The sequence below is a fragment of the Clytia hemisphaerica genome, unplaced genomic scaffold (genome assembly GCF_902728285.1).
Source record: "Clytia hemisphaerica strain Z4C2 unplaced genomic scaffold, Clytia hemisphaerica genome assembly, whole genome shotgun sequence".
Lineage (NCBI taxonomy): Eukaryota > Metazoa > Cnidaria > Hydrozoa > Leptothecata > Clytiidae > Clytia > Clytia hemisphaerica.
Window position 1 is genome coordinate 1,694,101 of NW_027104060.1, and position 19,299 is coordinate 1,713,399.

Here is a 19,299-nt window from a genome sequence, read left to right on the forward strand (position 1 = left end):
ATTTATGCATCTCGAGAAGAGTGTATTTGACTAGATCATGAACAACTGAGGACGACGGTAAATCAGCACTTTTACCGTCCTCAAAAGCGCAAATACATAAACTCGCTAGTATATTTTGATGAGAAAACAGAGTGACTTGTCACAAATCTTTTGAAAATTGTTCATCCTGTATTTGATGGTGGTCGAATTATAAATTCACTTCTCTTTGATGTTCAGGGAGTAAAAGTTATTCAATATATTGAGCGAGAAGAAACACTCGATGGGGATTTGATGAGAAGTATTCATCTTTATGAATCTCTATCCCTTGAAAACCGTGAGTTTTTAAACCCGACGAGTCAGAAATTACACTGAGATATCTGAATGAAAAATACGATGTAATATACAACTTTGGCTATCACGAAAATGATATAACAACATTAGTCGTGGCTGTATATTGGGCTTTTCCAGAAAAAGTTTGAATATGGGGGTGGCGGATATAACAATTTTCATTAATTTACCTCCCGGAAAATTGACTTTTGGCCCCTCGGACAACGAACGGGTTTTACCCCCCGGACAAGATCAGTTGACCCCCCCCCCCCCCCGGACCAGGCAAATTTTGATGATTTTTCGCTACCCCCGCACAAAATATCCTCCACCCCCCCCCCCCCATGTACGGACATTTTCTGGAAGAGCCCATTATCAGGTTTCTCACACAGACTTTGAACGAGTGAACATTGAGTTAACTCCATTCTCTAGAGAAAATCTTCGGTTTTCTTTTCTTCCCAAAAAAAAACATTCCTCCCTTTCATATGTGCAAAAGAAGGATTTAATTTTATAAAATAAGTTTATGAAGAAAGATTGTGAAATATTGGACGTTATCATCAACATGAAAAATATAAGCAATCTGATTGGCTAAAAACGCGTACATAAATGCTGTGTTTCATATTGTACCGTGCAAATACAAGACCGCGTTCAAAAAAAAGGGGTCTGGTAAGCGAGAGATCGTATTTTGAACTTTCTTTCTATATCTTTTACGCTTTTACCGAAATTTATCTGATTTATTCCCAATGTTTTCGTTTTCTATTCAAATCACAAAAAAAGTTGTCAAATAAGAGTGTTTTGATTTTTAATGAGCGTTCGAATCATTTTCGAATGTTATAGTAGAGGGCATTTTGTAAAATCGCTCGACTGTTTTGTTAGAAGCACTTGTTATACATTTTTGGAAAGCTAAGGGGTAGGTAGCGAGCACCTCACTAAAAACCGGGATTTTTCATCTCGTTTCTTAGTGAGTTCCACTTTGAAGATTTTCGAAAAATAGAAGCCTTTCAAGTGTTTTGACGCAAATTCGATTATTTTGCTACTGCAGGAGCTTCGAAAGTTAAAAGTGACGTCAAAAAATCGAATGTTTAGAGCCCGAAAACCCGGGCTCAAAACATTCGAAAAAGTCGCAAAGTGGAATAGACGTTAATTGCGTAAAAAAACGCGGATGACATCTAGTATAGGCTAAGGGGTAGGGGAATCGAAATTACTATGTTTCCAATTTTTTTTCAGACACTTTTGTGTGATTTTCGGACAAATATGACGGTCTCAGGCAAAAATCATAGGGGTAAAAATTAATGAAAATTTTAGCTCGAGAAAACGGAGACCTGTAGTATATTTTTGGAAAGCTCTCAAAAAATTAGGATTAGAGATTTATTGCAAGTATAGGTGATTTCAGTACCTAACTCGAGATATTGAGCTTCAAAAAGCGCAAAAACTGGACAAAATAGCTGTTTCTGGCTGAAAAACACGGTTTTCAAGGGTTAATATCTCGAGTTAGGTACAGAAATCACCTATACTTGCAATATATCTCTAATCTTAATTTTTTGAGAGCTTTCCAAAAATATACAACAGGTCTCCGTTTTCTCGAGCTAAAATTTTCATTAATTTTTAACCCTATGATTTTTGGCTGAGACCGTCATATTTGTCCGAAAATCACACCAAAGTGTCCGAAAAAAAGTTGGAAACATAGTAATTTCGATTCCCCTACCCCTTAGCTTTCCAAAAATATATAACAAGTGCTTCTAACAAAACAGTCAAGCGATTCCAAAAAATCGAACAAAATTCCCCCTACTATTATTGTTATGATGTTGATTTCACCAAAATACAGGAAGCGAAAAAAACAAAACACAGAGAAAGACAAATGGAGAGAGAAAGTATTGTACTCTGTACCGTGTGATAACTTTTACTTATAGAGTTTAATTTTGAAGGTATTTTCACTCACTCTTATCAATTATTAGATTGTTGCAACTTTCATATACTCGATGCGTTGAGTAGAAATTCACTGCATATATTGTCACAAAATCGTAGCACAACCTTTATTCAATGTGTTACCAAGTTCGAGAATGGAAAATTATCTATCTTGTCAACGATGGATGAATAAAAGTTGAATCTTGGAATCCAACCATCAATATTATTCGGTAATTTCTCAACATTTTGGAGCATCATAAAAATATTGGATCGTTATTTGTTACGATATCGTATCGTTGTAAGATTTAGATGTAAATGTATTGTGTTTGTGGATTTGAAAATCAACCAAATATTTCACCAACATGAGGTTTCCCATCCTCCTCTTCATCTATCAATAAATTGGAATTTCAATGAAATTGTACATCTATACAAGAATAATGATAGACTACACTTGGAATACACAAAATCAAACTCATGGGCTCGAAATTTGAGTTTGAAGCATACTGCGAGAATATCAGCTTTGACATCATTCAGCTGTGAGTACCTTTCAAAGCAAAACCTTCCAAAATCACTAATTGAATATTTTGGATATGAAAAGGCCAGCCGAATCATCTAGCTAACCTTCAAAAGACTAACATTATAAATTAATTATAAACGTCAGCTGAAATGACCTGCAGTGAACCCTTATTCTATTATTCGAACTTTTGTTATTCGAATCTTTCTATAATTTGAACTTATTCTCAGTTCCCGTTAATGGGGAACCCTAAATAAAAATTCGCTATAATTCGAACCACTTTGTAATTTGAACAAATCGGACTTCCTAGTCGAATAGAGAGAGTTACAGTTAGCTGCATTTGATTGTTTATTTAGTGATGTAATGTGATCAGATGCAACTCTTTAAGAAGGGAATTTTGTATTTACTTAAGTAGAGTCCGAGGTTTTGTACAAAGCTCAAAACTTTCTGTAATTTTCTCAATTTCTTTTTTTGCAATCCATGAATGCTTGACCACGTACTTAAATGAGAAGTAAGTCTTATTTTTTGTTGACTTTAATTTTAATTTGTCACACAATTTCGTTGCTATTTCATTTAGTACTTAGTTTTGTGTTTTGCATACCTGATATCAAATTGTGTGTTATATTAGAGTGCTTGATGTTTAATCTTATCATGATAACTCATCTTGGTATATTTAAGGTAATGAATAAAATATTCAACAATATAATGCGAGGCTTTCATACATACAACACTCGACGATCAGCTGTACTCTCTAAACACGCAGCCGTTGCTACTAGCGACCCTACAGCAACACAAGTTGGTATCCAATTACTTCAAAATGGTGGCAATGCTGCGGACGCTGCTGTTGGAATTGCGGCTACATTGAACTTGGTAGATCCAGGCTCGACTGGGATAGGTGGAGATGTGTTCGTCTTGTTTTATGACGCTAAAACGAAGAAAGTTAAAGGCTTAAATGCAAGGTAAGAGGCTAAATAGTACATGTTGAATACCAGTTGAGTTGGATGAAAGCCTATATAGGAGACTGTTCATCTAACGTTTCCAAACCATCTAAAAAGAACGACAAATAGCGAGTTTATGTATTCGAGATAAATCGAGGGGGACGGTATAAAGCAAAGTTGACATGTCTCCAAAATCACCGTCGACTTTGCTCGACGACGGTGAAAACACCAAAATACCGTCGTCTGTTTAGGTGAGCAAAGGCGACATAGAGCCGTACATCGACTATCGACTTTGTTTTGTATCATTTCACTTACCGTCGCCCTCGATATCCTCCGATACATAAACTCGGTAATAACTAATAAAAAGCGACAAAAAGAATGACAAACCCTAACCCTAACTATCAAAGAACGACATATTTCGCCATCCACAACCCCGAATGAAAGTGACTGTACCATTTCTACAGATTCATTCCTCTTTGTTTGTCACGGGAATTAACTACATGTGGTTTAAAAAAACGCAAAATTACGCATGCGTATAAGTCTCTATTTGGGTGAGCTGGAAACATTAGATGAACTAACTTATAGATTGATATCGTTCGTTCGTTCGTTCGTTCGTTCGTTCGTTCGTTCGTTCGTTCGTTCGTTCGTTCGTTCGTTCGTTCGTTTTCGTTCGTTCGTTCGTTCGTTCGTTCGTTCGTCGTTCGTTCGTTCGTTCGTTCGTTCGTTCGTTCGTTCGTTCGTTCGTTCGTTCGTTCGTTCGTTCGTTCGTTCGTTCGTTCGTTCGTTCGTTCGTTCGTTCGTTCGTTCGTTCGTTCGTTCGTTCTTCGTTCATTTATTTGTTCACCCATTCTTTCCTATTCTAATTTCAGCGGGAGATCATCATCGAACATGTCTTTGGTTTACTTGAAAGCGAAAGGTATATCGCGCGCTCAAGGTCACATCCGTATCCCATTGAACAGTGCGGACAGTGTGAACGTACCGGGCGCCGCCGCTGGATGGGTGGATACTGTTGAATGCTTCGGAAGTGGAAAAGTAAGTTGTTCAAATGTTATTATAAAAGTAAATGACTGAGATCTGTATCTTTTTTATGGTCATGATATTTATAGTCATAATAATAATTTGGCAATAATAAACGCTAGCCGTGTCCTGCTAGATTTGAGTATGGCCTAAAAGCCTGGAGCTGTATATTATATAGACTACCGTAATATCCAGTTTATGCTTATTTTTTATGTTATAGTTATCATTGAAAGAGATTCTCCAACCGGCCATTACATTATGTAAAGAAGGCTATCCCGTCCACGAATTTTCTGCTTACCTACAACAAAAAAACGAAGGAGTGCTGCAACGTACACCGCACTCCTTTCCAGATGATATGCTACTAAATGGGAGAGCACCGCAACATGGAGATGTCGTGAAAAATACAAAACTTGCCGGTATCTTTGAGGTATATTTAATTTGCTTTGGAGAAGATCGTCTTTTTTTTTTAAGTTTTAAGAGATACCGTTCTTACGGCTACCTATCCAAAAGTCTGTTCTGATTGGTTGATAATCACAAAATGATGATGTAATAATGATGTACTAAACCAATCAGTGCTCAGAGAGGCGTTTGATTGTTGAGCAAACTTTTGGATAGCATAGTATAGAAAAACTTAACAATAAGTCATTTTCAAGAACACCGAATAGTTTCTTAGATGCACGCAAATAACATTAAGTTTCTTTTCAACATTTTACCAAACACTGGCTCCTTAAATCTCGATTTATAGAAATTGGCAGCCGAAGGAAAGAGGGGATTTTACGAAGGTAGTATTGCGCAATCGATAGTCGATGCTGTTCAAGGTTGTGGAGGGTGCTTAACCATGCAAGACATGGCCTCACATACTAACACATTTGATGAACCTATATCCACTGACTACAAAGGTAACCGTGTTGATAAAATATATTCTTTTTTGAGATATGTTAAGGAGGAAAGCCTTTATGCTGGCAAAGCAGTGCAGAATGAACAAAAGAATTTCTCAAAATTTGTGCTCTTGTAGTGCGGAAGGGAGAAAAGTTGTTTTTTATTTTAATCAAAAAAGCTGTTTAAGTAAATGGTAATAAATGACCTAAATGAAAGTTCTTGGATCACAAGATAATTGGAAAGTTCATCAATCCATGGGGATTATTATTAATTTTTAAAAAGTTTATCCTTATATTTTTAAGCGCGAAACTCTTGTTTCTTTAACATGACACCAGGTGTTTGCAAACGGTTTCAATCTTTATAGTTTGAGCTTCTTCTCTTCGGTGTTTCTGTATAAAAGATTAAGCCGTAAATATCACGAATCTATCTTTTTCGTCAGGTATAAGGATCTGGGAGATGCCTCCAAACGGACAAGGCCTCGTTGCGTTAATCGCTTTTAATATACTAAAAGAAATGGACCAAATTCCCGGCGACCGACTCTCGGCACCATATATGCATCGGCTGATTGAGGCCGTACATCTCGGATTTGCGGACGGATTTCGACACATCGCTGACTCAGCAAAACCAGATGTTTTAAAGAGACTCTTGTCTGACGAGCACGCGAAATCAAAAGCAGAATTGATACAAGAGGAAAAGTAAGCGAATTTGATAGCCTGTTATTTGATAGAACAGGGTGATAAAAAGTCGCCCACTTGATTTTTCTCTTTTTATATTCCCCGTATCGTATTTTCCTTAGTAAATTTAGTGTGAAACTTAAAGGGTTATAGATTAGTATTTCTTACATTTTTGCGAGCATTTTTCATCCATTATTTCGCAGTTAAGGGCCTTATAGAATGACGATAATTGTTTTATCATGTTCGTAGAATTTTGCCCGATCGGTCAACATGCAGGAAATGGAATGGAGAATTTTCTGGAAGTTTTTTTAAATTCAAGCTCTCTCCTCCTGCAGTCAAAATACTTATACGCATTTACTTTTGACTTTCGGATTAAACAAGATATATACATATACCAATCAGTGAATTTGCTGAATGAAAGTCAAATTACAATCTGTCTCCTGTCTTAGACATTCAGGAGATTGATTCATTTTTCGACCCAAACAGTTTGTCCCCAATAATGAACAAATGATTAAAATGATAATAAATAGTAGAACAATGATTGAATATGGACAAAAGTGATTATTGTTGGTGGTTGAATTGGCAACGAAATTCCACTGTAACTAAATTAATTTGACATTCGTCATTCATTCAATATACTCTACTCCCAGCAAGAATGCTTAAAGATCCTGTGTTATGGTACTTCGACAGTAAGTACAAATATTTTTTTCTTTGTGTACTTTTATAAGACTTGGTTTTATTAATCTTTTATGTTTAACCTGTGTTCTTGTTGATACTTACCTGGCACTATTTGGGAAATTATTATCAAATATTGAAAGAAACTTTAGTGAACTATTTTTGAGGAAATTTCAGTACACTCACCATATAGGCGGTCATCGAAAAATTGTTCTATTCACGTCACCCGCCCGCCGCATCATCAAATTTTCCGCTGATTTTCCGGTGCGGAGATGCAGAAAAAAATCTGGGAAAAGCAACTTGTTCTTTTAAAGTACAGCTTTTTTCTCAATTGCACTGACGACCATCGAAAAATTGTTTTGCTCGCGTTACCACCCGCCCCGCCCCGGGAATGTTTTGACCGCCCGTCCGCCCGCATGCATTTTTAGCACCCGTTGCGACGCGAACAAAGCATTTTTTCGATGACCGCCATATCATCTAATTTCATGTTTCTTATTTCCCCTTTAAGCTTTTTATGAATGAAGATTCGTTTACCTTGACAACGCAATATTACCTCGTTATTGCTACTATTACCACGTTACGTCATGATTTCCCATCCTTCTACACGATATTGCTGTTACAACTGCAAGATAAATGGCATATCTTTTTAATGTAAACAATTTTATCCATGAGATCCCTTATCATCCCGTTGGAAAAAGTCCTGAATGTACGCTATTTCCTGTTAATACCTGCTTCCTTCTCATCAATATTGCCTCGTTACTGATACTATTACCACGTTACGTCCTATCATCTTCCATCCTTTACACAACGCTGTTACAGCTTCTAGATTACTGGTAAATCCATTTAATGTAAACAATTTTGGATCACGATATCCTTTGTTAAACCGTTGGAAAAGCTACTAAGTACGTTGTTACCTGTCAATTTTTGGTTCCTGCTCGTTATGTTCCTGGCTCATAGCATTTCTTATGCTGTTTGGTTCTACTATGTTTCATTTATATTTCAAATTGGTTGAAATAAATATAGTTGCATGTCTTTTGACTGGTTTAGTATCTGTAACTGTCTGTAATTGATTCTACCTGAACACTTTTCCTAATGAATGTTTTTAAGATTTGTATTTTATTCTTTGTAAAAAGTAATTCACATTTTTAGAAAACATATATGTTTCATTTATGTTAGCTTATTCATTGATATCTCAAAGAAAAAACTGAGAAGAATCATTCTAACTATTCCAAATCATTTCCAAACTTTTGCTATAAAGCATTAAAAAGCCTTAATTAGCATTAATTAGTTTTTAGAAGCATTTGTACTAGCGGGCGGCAGTTAGTGAAAGCTATGGCTAGTAATAACGTAATCTTAAACTACGCGTATCGAAAAATCGGTTCTGTTGTTTTTGTTTTTTCAGAATCGCTTCAGAGCATTACCACTATCCGACAATCAACAGTGGACAAAACACTGTATATTTCTCAGTGGTGGACAGTGAAGGAAATGCTTGCTCATTTATCAACAGTGTTTATAACTACCATGGGTCGGGAATCGTTCCGAAAGATTGTGGCTTCGCCCTACAGGTGCGTTTGTACTGATACCGTACACGCTTTTTTTTTTATAAGAATAGCGTACTTTGGTTGAGGGTGAGCATTATTCTTATTTTTCTATTGTTCTAAACAATAGGCCTATTGTTTTAAACCCGAAATCTCACCCTGATATTCTTATAGAAGTTATTCTTATAAAAGAAAAAGCGTGTATCTTCAAAACACTAGATACAGTTGACATTCTCTAATACACAAGTTGCAAAATTAATGTCCGAAGACAAATCAAGCTTTTACTCGAAATTCTTATGTGCTTGTTACATGACATTTACTTTTGATTGATTTGAATTTATTGACACTAATAAAGTTATCAGCCGTAAGTTGTAAAGCATGGGAATAAAATCACGTGAACTTTTTCAAGTAATCACAATGCTTTGACTGCATTGATATAATTTTGCAACCCGTGTATTCGATTTCAAATTATTTTCATAAAGGATCGTATCGGATAGAGCGTCAATCTGCCTAGTGAAAGTTAAGCCTTAATATAATTATTGGAGCGTATCGAATAGTATAACTTCGAATGAAAGAGCTTCAAGCTTTTTTCCTTGTACTGTTATCATCAGACTAGAGTCCACCTCTGATTTATTTTTGCTTCCAGTTAAAGTAAATAAGACGATACTATCTAGAAATAAGCGAAGAGATATCGTCCGTTAGAGGGGTGGTAAACGCAGGGAAACTGGGTGCTAGTCATTCTTCTTGACGTACAGTAACGTCATTAGATAGTCGGATAGTTACCTGAAAGACTAAACTAACTTATATGTTCACGCTTGCTACAATCAGTTCCAGAATACTTGGCACAAAAGGAAGATTCCCTACGAAATTTTATAACCACAAACAATTTGGAAGCGCTCTAAATTAGGTTGAAAGGGTAGAATTTTAACGCTAGACTTAAGATCTGAGGATCCAAAAGTTCAAAAATGCTCCGTTAGGGCTTGAAATATAGCTTAGAAACCAATAAATCCCTTCCAGATTGAAATATTCGATGAAATCAAGTTGCAAGCTCGAAATTGACATTCTCGCTATTTTCGAAAAATGGTAAAATAGCCAAAATAGCCAATATGTTATGGCACTGATTGTAGTATGGGACGGAGTGCCAATAGATTATTTCAAAACCCCATTTAAGTTCATTAAACATTATAATAAAGGAACAAAAATAGCTTCCAATTTTGAAAAAAAAAAACACTGGTCACTTAAGTTATGATTTTCTGTTCTTCTCCAAAAAGGACTGTATCGTATGGATTTGTTGCATGCTCTAAGTAATTCCAAAAACACCGGGCAATTTATCAACTCCACCCAGTTCACCAAGATCCCAGTTCTCCGGGTTACATTTCCATGAGGGTGTAGCAATGATTTTCTCTTAATTAGGGTTCAGTTATGTAAATAAAGTTGTTTGTAGCCGCTGTCACACGAAAATCATTTATGGTAAATTTACTCCAGACACATAGAACTCTATTGGGATTTCCCAGAAATAGTCCGTGCCCCCTCCCTGTTGGGGATATCGGATATCCAGGGAGTTAACGATTTTTATTCAAAAGTGCATATTCAGGGGATTAACTATCTACAAGGGAGCGAATATCCAGTGGTAAGCATCTTTATAAGAGAGGATATCCAGGGGTTTGAGAATATTTTTAAGAGTCTTTACTAATAAAGTAGGATATCCAGGGGGTTCGATACTTCGAAAAATCAATATCCTCAACAGTGGGGGCAATTTCTTTTTCTGGAAAAGCCCATTGTTTCAATAGTACGTCGTCAAATCTAAATCTATAAGTAGGACATACTAGATTGTTGGAAGATTTGATGAGCATAAATGTGATCCAATTTTTATTCAGAAAATAGTTAAATCTAACAAAAGATAGTTGGGGATTACTAGAATCTTGAAAAGAGAGAGAGAAGCTGACCCCCCGATATCATCGGACCGGGCCCTATCCTGGGATAGTTTCCTACCCCTAGATAGGGAAATCACAGCGCTTACGATACATTGTACTCTGTGCTCGCGACACATCAGAGCCGTGCTGTATCTAGAATCTTGGAAAATTGATGTTAATATCCAATTTTTTATTCAGAGTCGAGGTGGTAATTTCTCTCTGGAAGAGGATCATCCGAACTGCGTTGGACCAAACAAGCGATCATACCATACGATAATACCTGGAATGGCCACACATGCAGATACAGGAGAACTGTTCGCTTGTTTTGGTAATATGGGAGCTTTCATGCAACCTCAAGGTCACGTGCAGGTAAAATGTTTTTTTATTGCTTAATGTATTCACAGGAAAAAATCTGTGATTATTCATGACGGTTTTTTGGTACCTTGTTACACTTATTTAACTACTTAGGGTATTAACGTGAATTGATCATCCTCGCGTAAGTTACAACTATTTGACAAAATTGAGCCAATCGAAAATACTGCCTTTCGCGTTAATAAATTGTGGCTCTCATTTTTTCCGTGATAAATACTTAATTACTGAAGAAAGATAATTCTGTTAAAAGTGTGATAAGCTATATCCAGGGCTGCATATGGATTTTCACGAAAGATTGAATTAAAAAGTTTTATTCGACCTGAAATACACGTTTTTTACAAGGAGAAACTAAATACGATAACGTATAAGGCTTCGATTGCCAAAATATTAAGAACAAGTTAAGGATATTTTAAAGTCCACCACGATTTCTCAAGAAAATGGATAAAAATACTTACAAAATGGTAAAAATAACATGTTGAGTGCATTTTTAGGGTTAAAGTTCAAGAGGTTAATTTCTTACAAAAAAGACGTGTAGAGCTGACATGGTTATCACAGAAAAAAGATAATCATTGTTGATTAAGAAACTTTTTTTTCAGTTAATGACGAACTTGATTGACCATCAGATGGATCCACAACTTGCCATTGATATGCCTCGATTCAATATCATTTACCCTGACAACCCTCAAACAAGACCAACTGTTCATATCGAAGACGGCGTCAGCCAAGAGACTATGGACGAACTTACTAGATATGGACATAACGTGAAACTGACCACGGGTTGGGATCGAATCATGTTTGGACGTGCGCAAATTATTTTGAATAAGCGAGACACGTACGGTAACCGAGTGTTGTGGTCTGGTTCAGAGAGTCGCACTGATGGATGTGCAATGGGCTATTAATCCTGAAATATTCATGGTGGAGACTCTCTTTACACTGGAAAGCAGACGTATACTTCTAGTGAAAACGGCGAACTTTCGCTCTGTCTATTTCTTATGATTGTTAGAGTAGGTTAACTGTGGGTAGAAAGTTAGCAGCTAAAATTTTCCATTGTAAAGGATTGAAAGAAGTTTTGACATTTACTTCAATAGAGGGCGACGGAGAGGGGTAGGTAGGTTCGAGAGTTGGCCGTCTAAACCTAGCCCGGTTAGTCTAAACCAGGATTTAGTTTGATATTTTGTTACTTTCGCCTAAGTTTCAAAAGAAAGTTAAAACTTCAGAATTAGTCTGACTAAACTTCGAAATTGTGATTGTTCGTTACAAATCGTCTAATTCGGAAGAAATTATTGTTTGGAAAGATTGAATCACTTTAACCAAAAACCCGCTAAAATTGACCATGAAAAATGTTTTCAACACCCCCTTCTCATAGACCCGGTAGGATTTTTTCAGCCAGTGCGGATAAAAACAACGGACTAAAACTCGATGGGGATTGATGTACCCATATTTTTATGGCTGGGGATTTAAAGTCTATTGTTTTCAAGTCAGAAAATTCAGTAGGGTGGGAAAAATAGCATTATATTTTGCTGTGAGGATTGGTTTGTTTGATTATTTTTAGTGGGAACAAAAATTGGAGGATAACTTTCCAACGGGGACGATAATTCGGCCAATTGGGTCTGTGAGAAGGGTGTTTCCAAAGAAGATTTTGCTCTTGACTTTTCTCTGCTTATAAATTACTATCTTGTACCTCAAAGCCACTTTTTGGTTTTACGGACGTAATAAAATCCAACCAATGCAAACTTTCGTAAGCGCTATCAGAATTATCAAAAAGAGAGCTAAGGGACTGGATAAATTTGTATAAATTGTATAATTTCCTCAAACACATACTATTTCCAAATAGACGATATCGGCTTCACATGAAAACTCAGATTTGATCCCGAGAATTCCCCATAATGCTTTGTGCGGAAAAAATTTCACCGTGAACTTTTTTCCGCGCAAAGCATTGTGGGCAATTTTCGGAGGTCAAATCTGAGTTTTCACGTTAAGCCGATATCGTCTATTGATAGCTGTTTGCTGAGTTTATTTAGACAATGGTGGGGGAATTCGAGGGATATCATTTTTGATAAGTAAATAGATTTTGCACGTAATTTGCCACATTATATTTTTTGTAGGGAACATTTTTTTATACGGCAGAATCAAAGAATTTGTAAATAGATGCCGACCATGTGGCTGTACTAATGTCTTTGGAAGAAAATGCTATTGGAAAATAAATACCTTTCTTGTTCAGCTCTTTTGATCGTTTGATCGTGCGATTAGTCCCAATCCCTTAAAATCCTTGTGTTACAAATTTGAATTGCAATTTAATGGTCTTAAATCTAAGAGAAAATGAAACCTGACGTTTTGTTTTTTATTACATTGTTTTGCAATCAAAAAACAGGTAATGCCAGGGGATTATCTTACTTTATTATCAGTAGAAGAGAGAGGCTCACGGCTTATTTATATTAAAACTTGATGTTTAATACCTTTTTCGGATAGTAGACTTCATCACCATCATCCTTCGATCTAGGTCTTTGAAGACCTAGGTCGGAAACATACAATAACCCTCCCTCCACAGCTCACGGTCGACTATCGCGGTCTTCAATTTTCCCAACTCGAGCCCTGTTGTTCTTCTTAAAATGTACCCTTTTCAAGAGATTGGGCAGATTGGTATGACACCTGTCCAGACTTTTGAGCATAGCTTTTGTCATTGTGCAAGTCTCCGAACCGTAAAGAAGAATATTGGCTCGACAAGACTTTTAAAAGTTTGGAGTTTGATTTAGTAGATTTAAAAGTGAATACAATACACAAGCTTTTGAGACTATACTTTACATGTATATAAAGCCTAGGATAAACGCCGATGATGATGTATATGCCTATTTCAGATTCTCAGCACTGGCATGGAACTACATATGTATACTTTTGGCTCCGTAAGAAAATGTGCCAGACTTGATGGATTGCTTTGATGATCTTATTGATCTAGTCTAGATTTTGGATGAATGATGAATACTAAAAATGGCTAAAGTGAAAGAACCGTACTAAAACGTCGCTGGCTGTGCTATTAACGATTCCACAATACACCGTGGATGAGGTGAAAGTGCATTGACCTTTTTCTCCAGTGGTTCACACCAGATTAACGCACTGGATGGAGCCAAAAACTGTGTGTGTATTGAAAACTGACAGGCAGTGCAGTATAAACCATAGCGGAGACGGTTCTAACGGGACGACTCCTAATTCTATACCTATGCGTCTCAATATATACAAAGACCGTAAACTAAAAATCGTAAAAGAGAGAATCCGTAAAGGAGAAGCCAGTCATCAATCAATAAATAGCGCGGCGTATAATATATTTTTTGGATTCGTAACAAGGGCTCATCCGATATTTTAAGAACCCGGGTCTTTTCTTCAACAATCCGGTACAGCCGACTGACAACCGAGCCGCCATTATGGTTTCATAAACAAATCTGAATCATGCAAAATCGCAGCAAAAAAGCTTGTAAACGGTAAAGTTGGAATCAAAGATCAGAAGGTTTGTTTTATTTCTAGTCCAGTAGAGTTTTAGGCCTTTACCTTTGAAAATAGTAAATGGCTGAGTTGTGGTACAAAGTTTCCTTAATATTAGCCCTTTTATTCTATTTATCTGTTTTAGTTCTTCTTATTTAGAAGAACTTCTAAACTAATAACTAAAGTTATAATAGAAAAGGCATGAGGATTTCCTGTATTTTTTTTAAGTGTGGGGGTGGGGGGAGTGTGTATGAGATCCAATTGATTGTCTAGTTTGTGTCATAGAAGCTTTAAATAATGGGTCAAGCGACGAACGCGATGGTTTTTTGCATAAATAATTCCACACTTCAGTGTTGATTGATACCGTCCAACTGCTACTGCTCCAACTTGGGACTATCTGACACAACATGGGACGGCCATTCCACCACCATTTCACTGAACGTCCAAAGTCATTTGATTTGAGTATAATGAACCGCATATTAAAAAATAAACGATTTCTCTTTCGCACCGAAGTAGGCTTTTAAATCGAAATATGAAAAAAATCTGTAGTGGAACACAAGAGCGAATGTGAGCGTTTGACGTCACTTGCGCGGCAAGTTACACACTTGATATTTGTTAATCTCATCAGGCGGTTAGGCGGCAGGCGTTCTCTAATTCTCCATTCGGCGTCCGGTCATTTTAAATGAAAACAAAAGTTAAAAAGGGCGCGCTATATCAGCAGTGAAGTATGATTGATAAACTTGGTGGAATTAGTAACCAGTGGGAAATTAGATTAGATTAGATATTACCTATTATACAAGTTTTGTGTCTTTTTGAAAGAATTCTCCTTAAATTACGTGCTTTTCTCAATCGTTGTGTTTGTGCTATGTGTCATGTAAACCAATTTGGCACCTGGAAAGAGCACATTAGCACAAAATGATCTACTTCGCAGAGTTGATCTCAAACGAGTTGATTCTTATGTTGTCAAACAACAAATGCGTTGGATTGGTCATGTCCTTAGAATGCCTTGGGAAAGACTCCCTCGTAAGATGTTAACCTGTTGGGTTCACTCTAAAAGACCTAGAGGATGCCCTAAATTCACTTTTGGAAGGTTGTTGAAGAAATCTATGCGGTTTGCTAATATAAACAGTCAAGAACAAGTGCAAGTTAGGATACCTTTGGCAATCTCTCCTACTTAGGAGAGTATCTTAAATTGGATGCAAAAGAGTTTCTAAAAAAGCAATCAACATCCTAGTTTGGATACTAAAAACCAAAAAACCTGTATTTTTCACCAACCAGAGACATCCGCGCTATCTTACCGCTTCCAAGATGTTAATAATAAGCAAATGAGATTGTGTACTGAATTTTATCAAGTTTGGCTGGCGGAATGCTAAACTATAGCCCAAAACCACTCAAATGTGCTAACTTTTTCGCACGAAAATCACCCAGGCTACCCAGGGATTTACGGCTACCATTTTAAAATTCGGGCCGTTCCGTAAAAAGAAAAACAAATCTTTAGCTTGTGTTCGCAAAATTTTAGGCTCTGAACGGCAGATTATTAAGGATGTTAATTTTCAAGGAACCCGCCAGAAAAATTACTTGAAATTTTGGTCAGTGGTGCAAATCTCGATGAAAAAAAGGTTTGCATAGTTTTCCAAATGCGGATCGAAGCAGTAACCTAAAAAATTCAGGTCAAAGTGTTTGCTCTCCTATCTGGGATACCTAAATCTCCAAATTAGGATACAACTCTCCTGGTTAGGAGAGATTGCCGAAGGTATCCTACTAATATTACTATTACTACAAGTTTTGTTCAAATTGGCACGGTAATATTGTCCTGAGTAGGCAAGCGTTAACGTTGCAAATCTTCAACAAAGAGTCACTTATTTTGCTCCATTAATTACCTTATTTGGAGATGTTTTAGAGGTGCAATTTCAAACCCTGGTGATCAGGCCATGTCAGTGGAAGTACCTTGATTTTTGAAGCCTCTTCCTAGGAGAATGTGTATAAGAAATTTTATAACACTTCATGGCAGATATTTAAAAAAGACAATCAGAAAACGAAAGCTTCTTTTTTTTTCATTTTCGCATCTATGGGGAAGAACGAAATTTTCAGAAGATACTTTATTTGATATGAGGATTCCCATTTCCATAAAATCGCGACCCCCCATGGTTGCAAAACGGTGGCTATGGGTAATTCCTTTGTTCTTTTGCTATATTCTTTTGTGACGTAAAGACGCTTCACAAATCGAAGTACTTTCACTAACTGCATGTATCTCTGCTTTTAGGTACTAAATATCTCTTTTCAGAACTAAAAAAACTTGAATGACCTACTTTATCCGCTGAAAAAAGCCTACTTTAGTTTCCAGCATCATTTTTGTATCTTTTGTTTGGACACATATTTTTTATTTATTTCGATGTTTGACATAAATTTGAAAACCAATTAAAACACAGCCATGTTGGTTGGTTCGTGCAATAGCCTTTGAAATGAGGGAAAGAATATGTGTAATCAAAGGCACCTCACCCATTGTTTCTATTTCCATTTGAGTCACAGGAGATTCTAAGGCCCATTTCTGCAACTACAGATGTTTTCAATGAGAATCCTTTCATACCTTTGACTGACTATCCAATTCCCCTGACAAAGCGTGGGTTGACCCAGATTGAGAAAAAGGGTCCAAGCATTGGTGTACTAATGGGTTGTTTTTTGTTTAGTCTTTTTCAGCATGAAAATAATATAATTATTTTGTATTGGATTCAATCAGCGACTATAACAATTTTGTTTCAATACTGAATAACTTAACTTGATGAAAATATGACAGAGGCCAAGGAAGATGCAGGCCAACAAGATGCTTATGATTATAAAAGATTACATAGTTATCCTCTTATAAGGGTGAGTAAGGGAATTAGTTTTAGCATGAACTAATTCTAGAGGAATTCACAGCACAAGGGTAATGATTAGCTGTTTGTCCAGAATTAATTTTGCTTAGCATTCTAAAACAACCCCAACCACATTATTTATGCTTCGGGTTTTATATTTCTTTACAGTATCCTTTTTAACGTCTATCGTTTGTCGTAGTTACTTTAAAACGAAATGTTTCGATGATTCTAGAATTTGAATCTTAAAACACCTAGTTAGTTAAAAAGCAATTTGAATTCACAGAAGCATTAGTGTAAAAATTGTTACTTGTTGGTAATTGATTTTGATGCAAAAAGTTTTTGGTAATAATATCTTAATTTAGTTAGAAATTTTAAGCATTGTTCTACAATGATTTCTCTTTTAGTATTCGGATATGAGTGAGGAGATGCGAGTTGAAGCAATGGAGTTGTGTGTCACAGCTTGTGAAAAATTTGCAGCAAATAACGAGGTAATCTTTCTCTTGAAATTGAAAATCATCAAAATTACCTAATTCTCCATTCATTTTAAGCGACTGACCAATTTTCAATTCCTGCTAAAAAACATTAAAAGTTTTAACCTATTTGAAGTTCAGATAAATAGTGCTCTGCGTAGCATGTACATCATAATTAAATTTTAGCTGAAATTTTTACAAGTTGCAATCCCTATGAAAAAACTGTGAAATTTATTACCTTTCTTTTGATATTGTAATTAATTAATGTGCAAGAGTAATCAACGCTTAGGATTTTGGGATTGAAGGTCGTACAAAGAATAAATTTGTGCAGATTTGTTACTATTTTTAGATTTGCCGCAAAGTGCTTTTGGTTTACAAAAGAAAATGTTCATAGGGTTTTTACTCAGGTTCAGTGGAAAACATCACATTTAACAAAAGGGTATTTCAAAATTTTTGTTTAGGCTGCAGCCAAAATGATTAAGGAGAGTCTGGACAAAAAGTTTGGTTCATCTTGGCATTGTGTGGTAGGTGAAGGATATGGATTCGATATTACACACGAAGTGAAAAACCTCTTGTATTTATACTTTGGTGGATCCATTGCTGTCACTCTTTGGAAATGCTCCTAGAAAGAAATTTTAAAACTTTTGATAAATATTCAAATCTTTTCAATTACTGACTTGGATCTAGGGTGTTGAAATCTGTATTCATTGTGTAAAAATAGAATCAAAATGGATAGAAACTTTTTGGGTTTAAATCTTGTCCTAAGAATCTTTTGAAAATAATGTATTATGGATCATATCCTATAGAAGCTCTCTTAATATTGACCATCAGAAAGTTGATGACGGTGGCCTAGAAGGTATAAGAGTCAATAAAAGTAATATTTATACTTTCACTTGTAAATTTAGATTTATTATATTTTTTGATTTCTCTAATTATTAAATGTACATAAAAAAACATGTTTGAATGAAAAATGATTAAAATTCTAAATTGATATACAGTCATATTTCTTAACACCGGACAGTTCCAGTTAAAGTCCGTTACCCCCTATGGACAACATGAATGATTTTACGTAACAATTGACTTTTGAAAAACCTCAGGATTTCCGTAACATTCAAGAATTTTTGAGGAAAAATCTTAGATTTTCCAATACTTAGCCAGAAAATAGAGCAAATTTTATGGATATTCCGATACGGATGACCCAGGATGACCAACTAATTTAGGTAAATCCTGCATTTTCTGGGACATTTTTCAAAAATTTTCAGAATTTCCAAGAAAAAAAATTCCAAAAAACCCTGTCATCCACAGGAGGGGGGGGGGAATGTTTTTTTTCTCGAACTGCCCATTGCCTTACTTAAAGTGTATCTCGTAAATATCTTAAGGGGACTCACGTTTGCATTCTGAGTTTACCACAGAAAATAGTAGGAATCTTATTGACAACTCTAAGTCAACTCTACTAAGCCAATGCAAAATAAATCAAATGTCAGAACATAATAGTTTTGTGAAGGTGATTTGATCTGTTATTTTTGAGAATAATTGACAATTTGATTGATTCATTGAAGTATTTATTTTAACATAAAGAAATGAAAAAAAATAATGCTCAACAAATAATAGCATAAAAATCTTTCAATTTTTATATATTTCAGCGTTATAAATAAACAAAACAATCTTGAAATAAACCCATATCACAGATATTTGTAATGGTGCATTTGGATTGCAACCAATATGGTAAGTCAGGTTTATGTTAATTAATTTTACTAATATCCATAAAAACAGTA

The 19,299-nt window shown here is 35.8% G+C and overlaps 2 protein-coding genes across 2 annotated transcripts; both read left to right on the forward strand.

Annotated features, from left to right (window-relative positions):
* Positions 1-2,221: 2,221 nt before the first annotated feature.
* LOC136812458 (glutathione hydrolase-like YwrD proenzyme) lies at positions 2,222-12,948 on the forward strand. The gene is made up of 9 exons (XM_067068959.1): positions 2,222-3,233; positions 3,401-3,681; positions 4,530-4,692; positions 4,898-5,104; positions 5,423-5,576; positions 5,996-6,251; positions 8,308-8,470; positions 10,555-10,725; positions 11,325-12,948. Exons 2-9 carry the CDS (start codon positions 3,404-3,406, stop codon positions 11,625-11,627), a joined length of 1,695 nt encoding a protein of 564 aa, XP_066925060.1. The 5' UTR covers positions 2,222-3,233; positions 3,401-3,403; the 3' UTR covers positions 11,628-12,948.
* A 3,909-nt stretch (positions 12,949-16,857) lies between these two features.
* Positions 16,858-18,515, forward strand: LOC136812459 (dynein axonemal light chain 4-like). Its single transcript, XM_067068960.1, has 3 exons — positions 16,858-17,067; positions 17,459-17,542; positions 17,986-18,515. The coding sequence occupies exons 1-3, from the start codon at positions 16,990-16,992 to the stop codon at positions 18,148-18,150; spliced, it is 327 nt and encodes a 108-aa protein (XP_066925061.1). The 5' UTR covers positions 16,858-16,989; the 3' UTR covers positions 18,151-18,515.
* Positions 18,516-19,299: the final 784 nt, after the last annotated feature.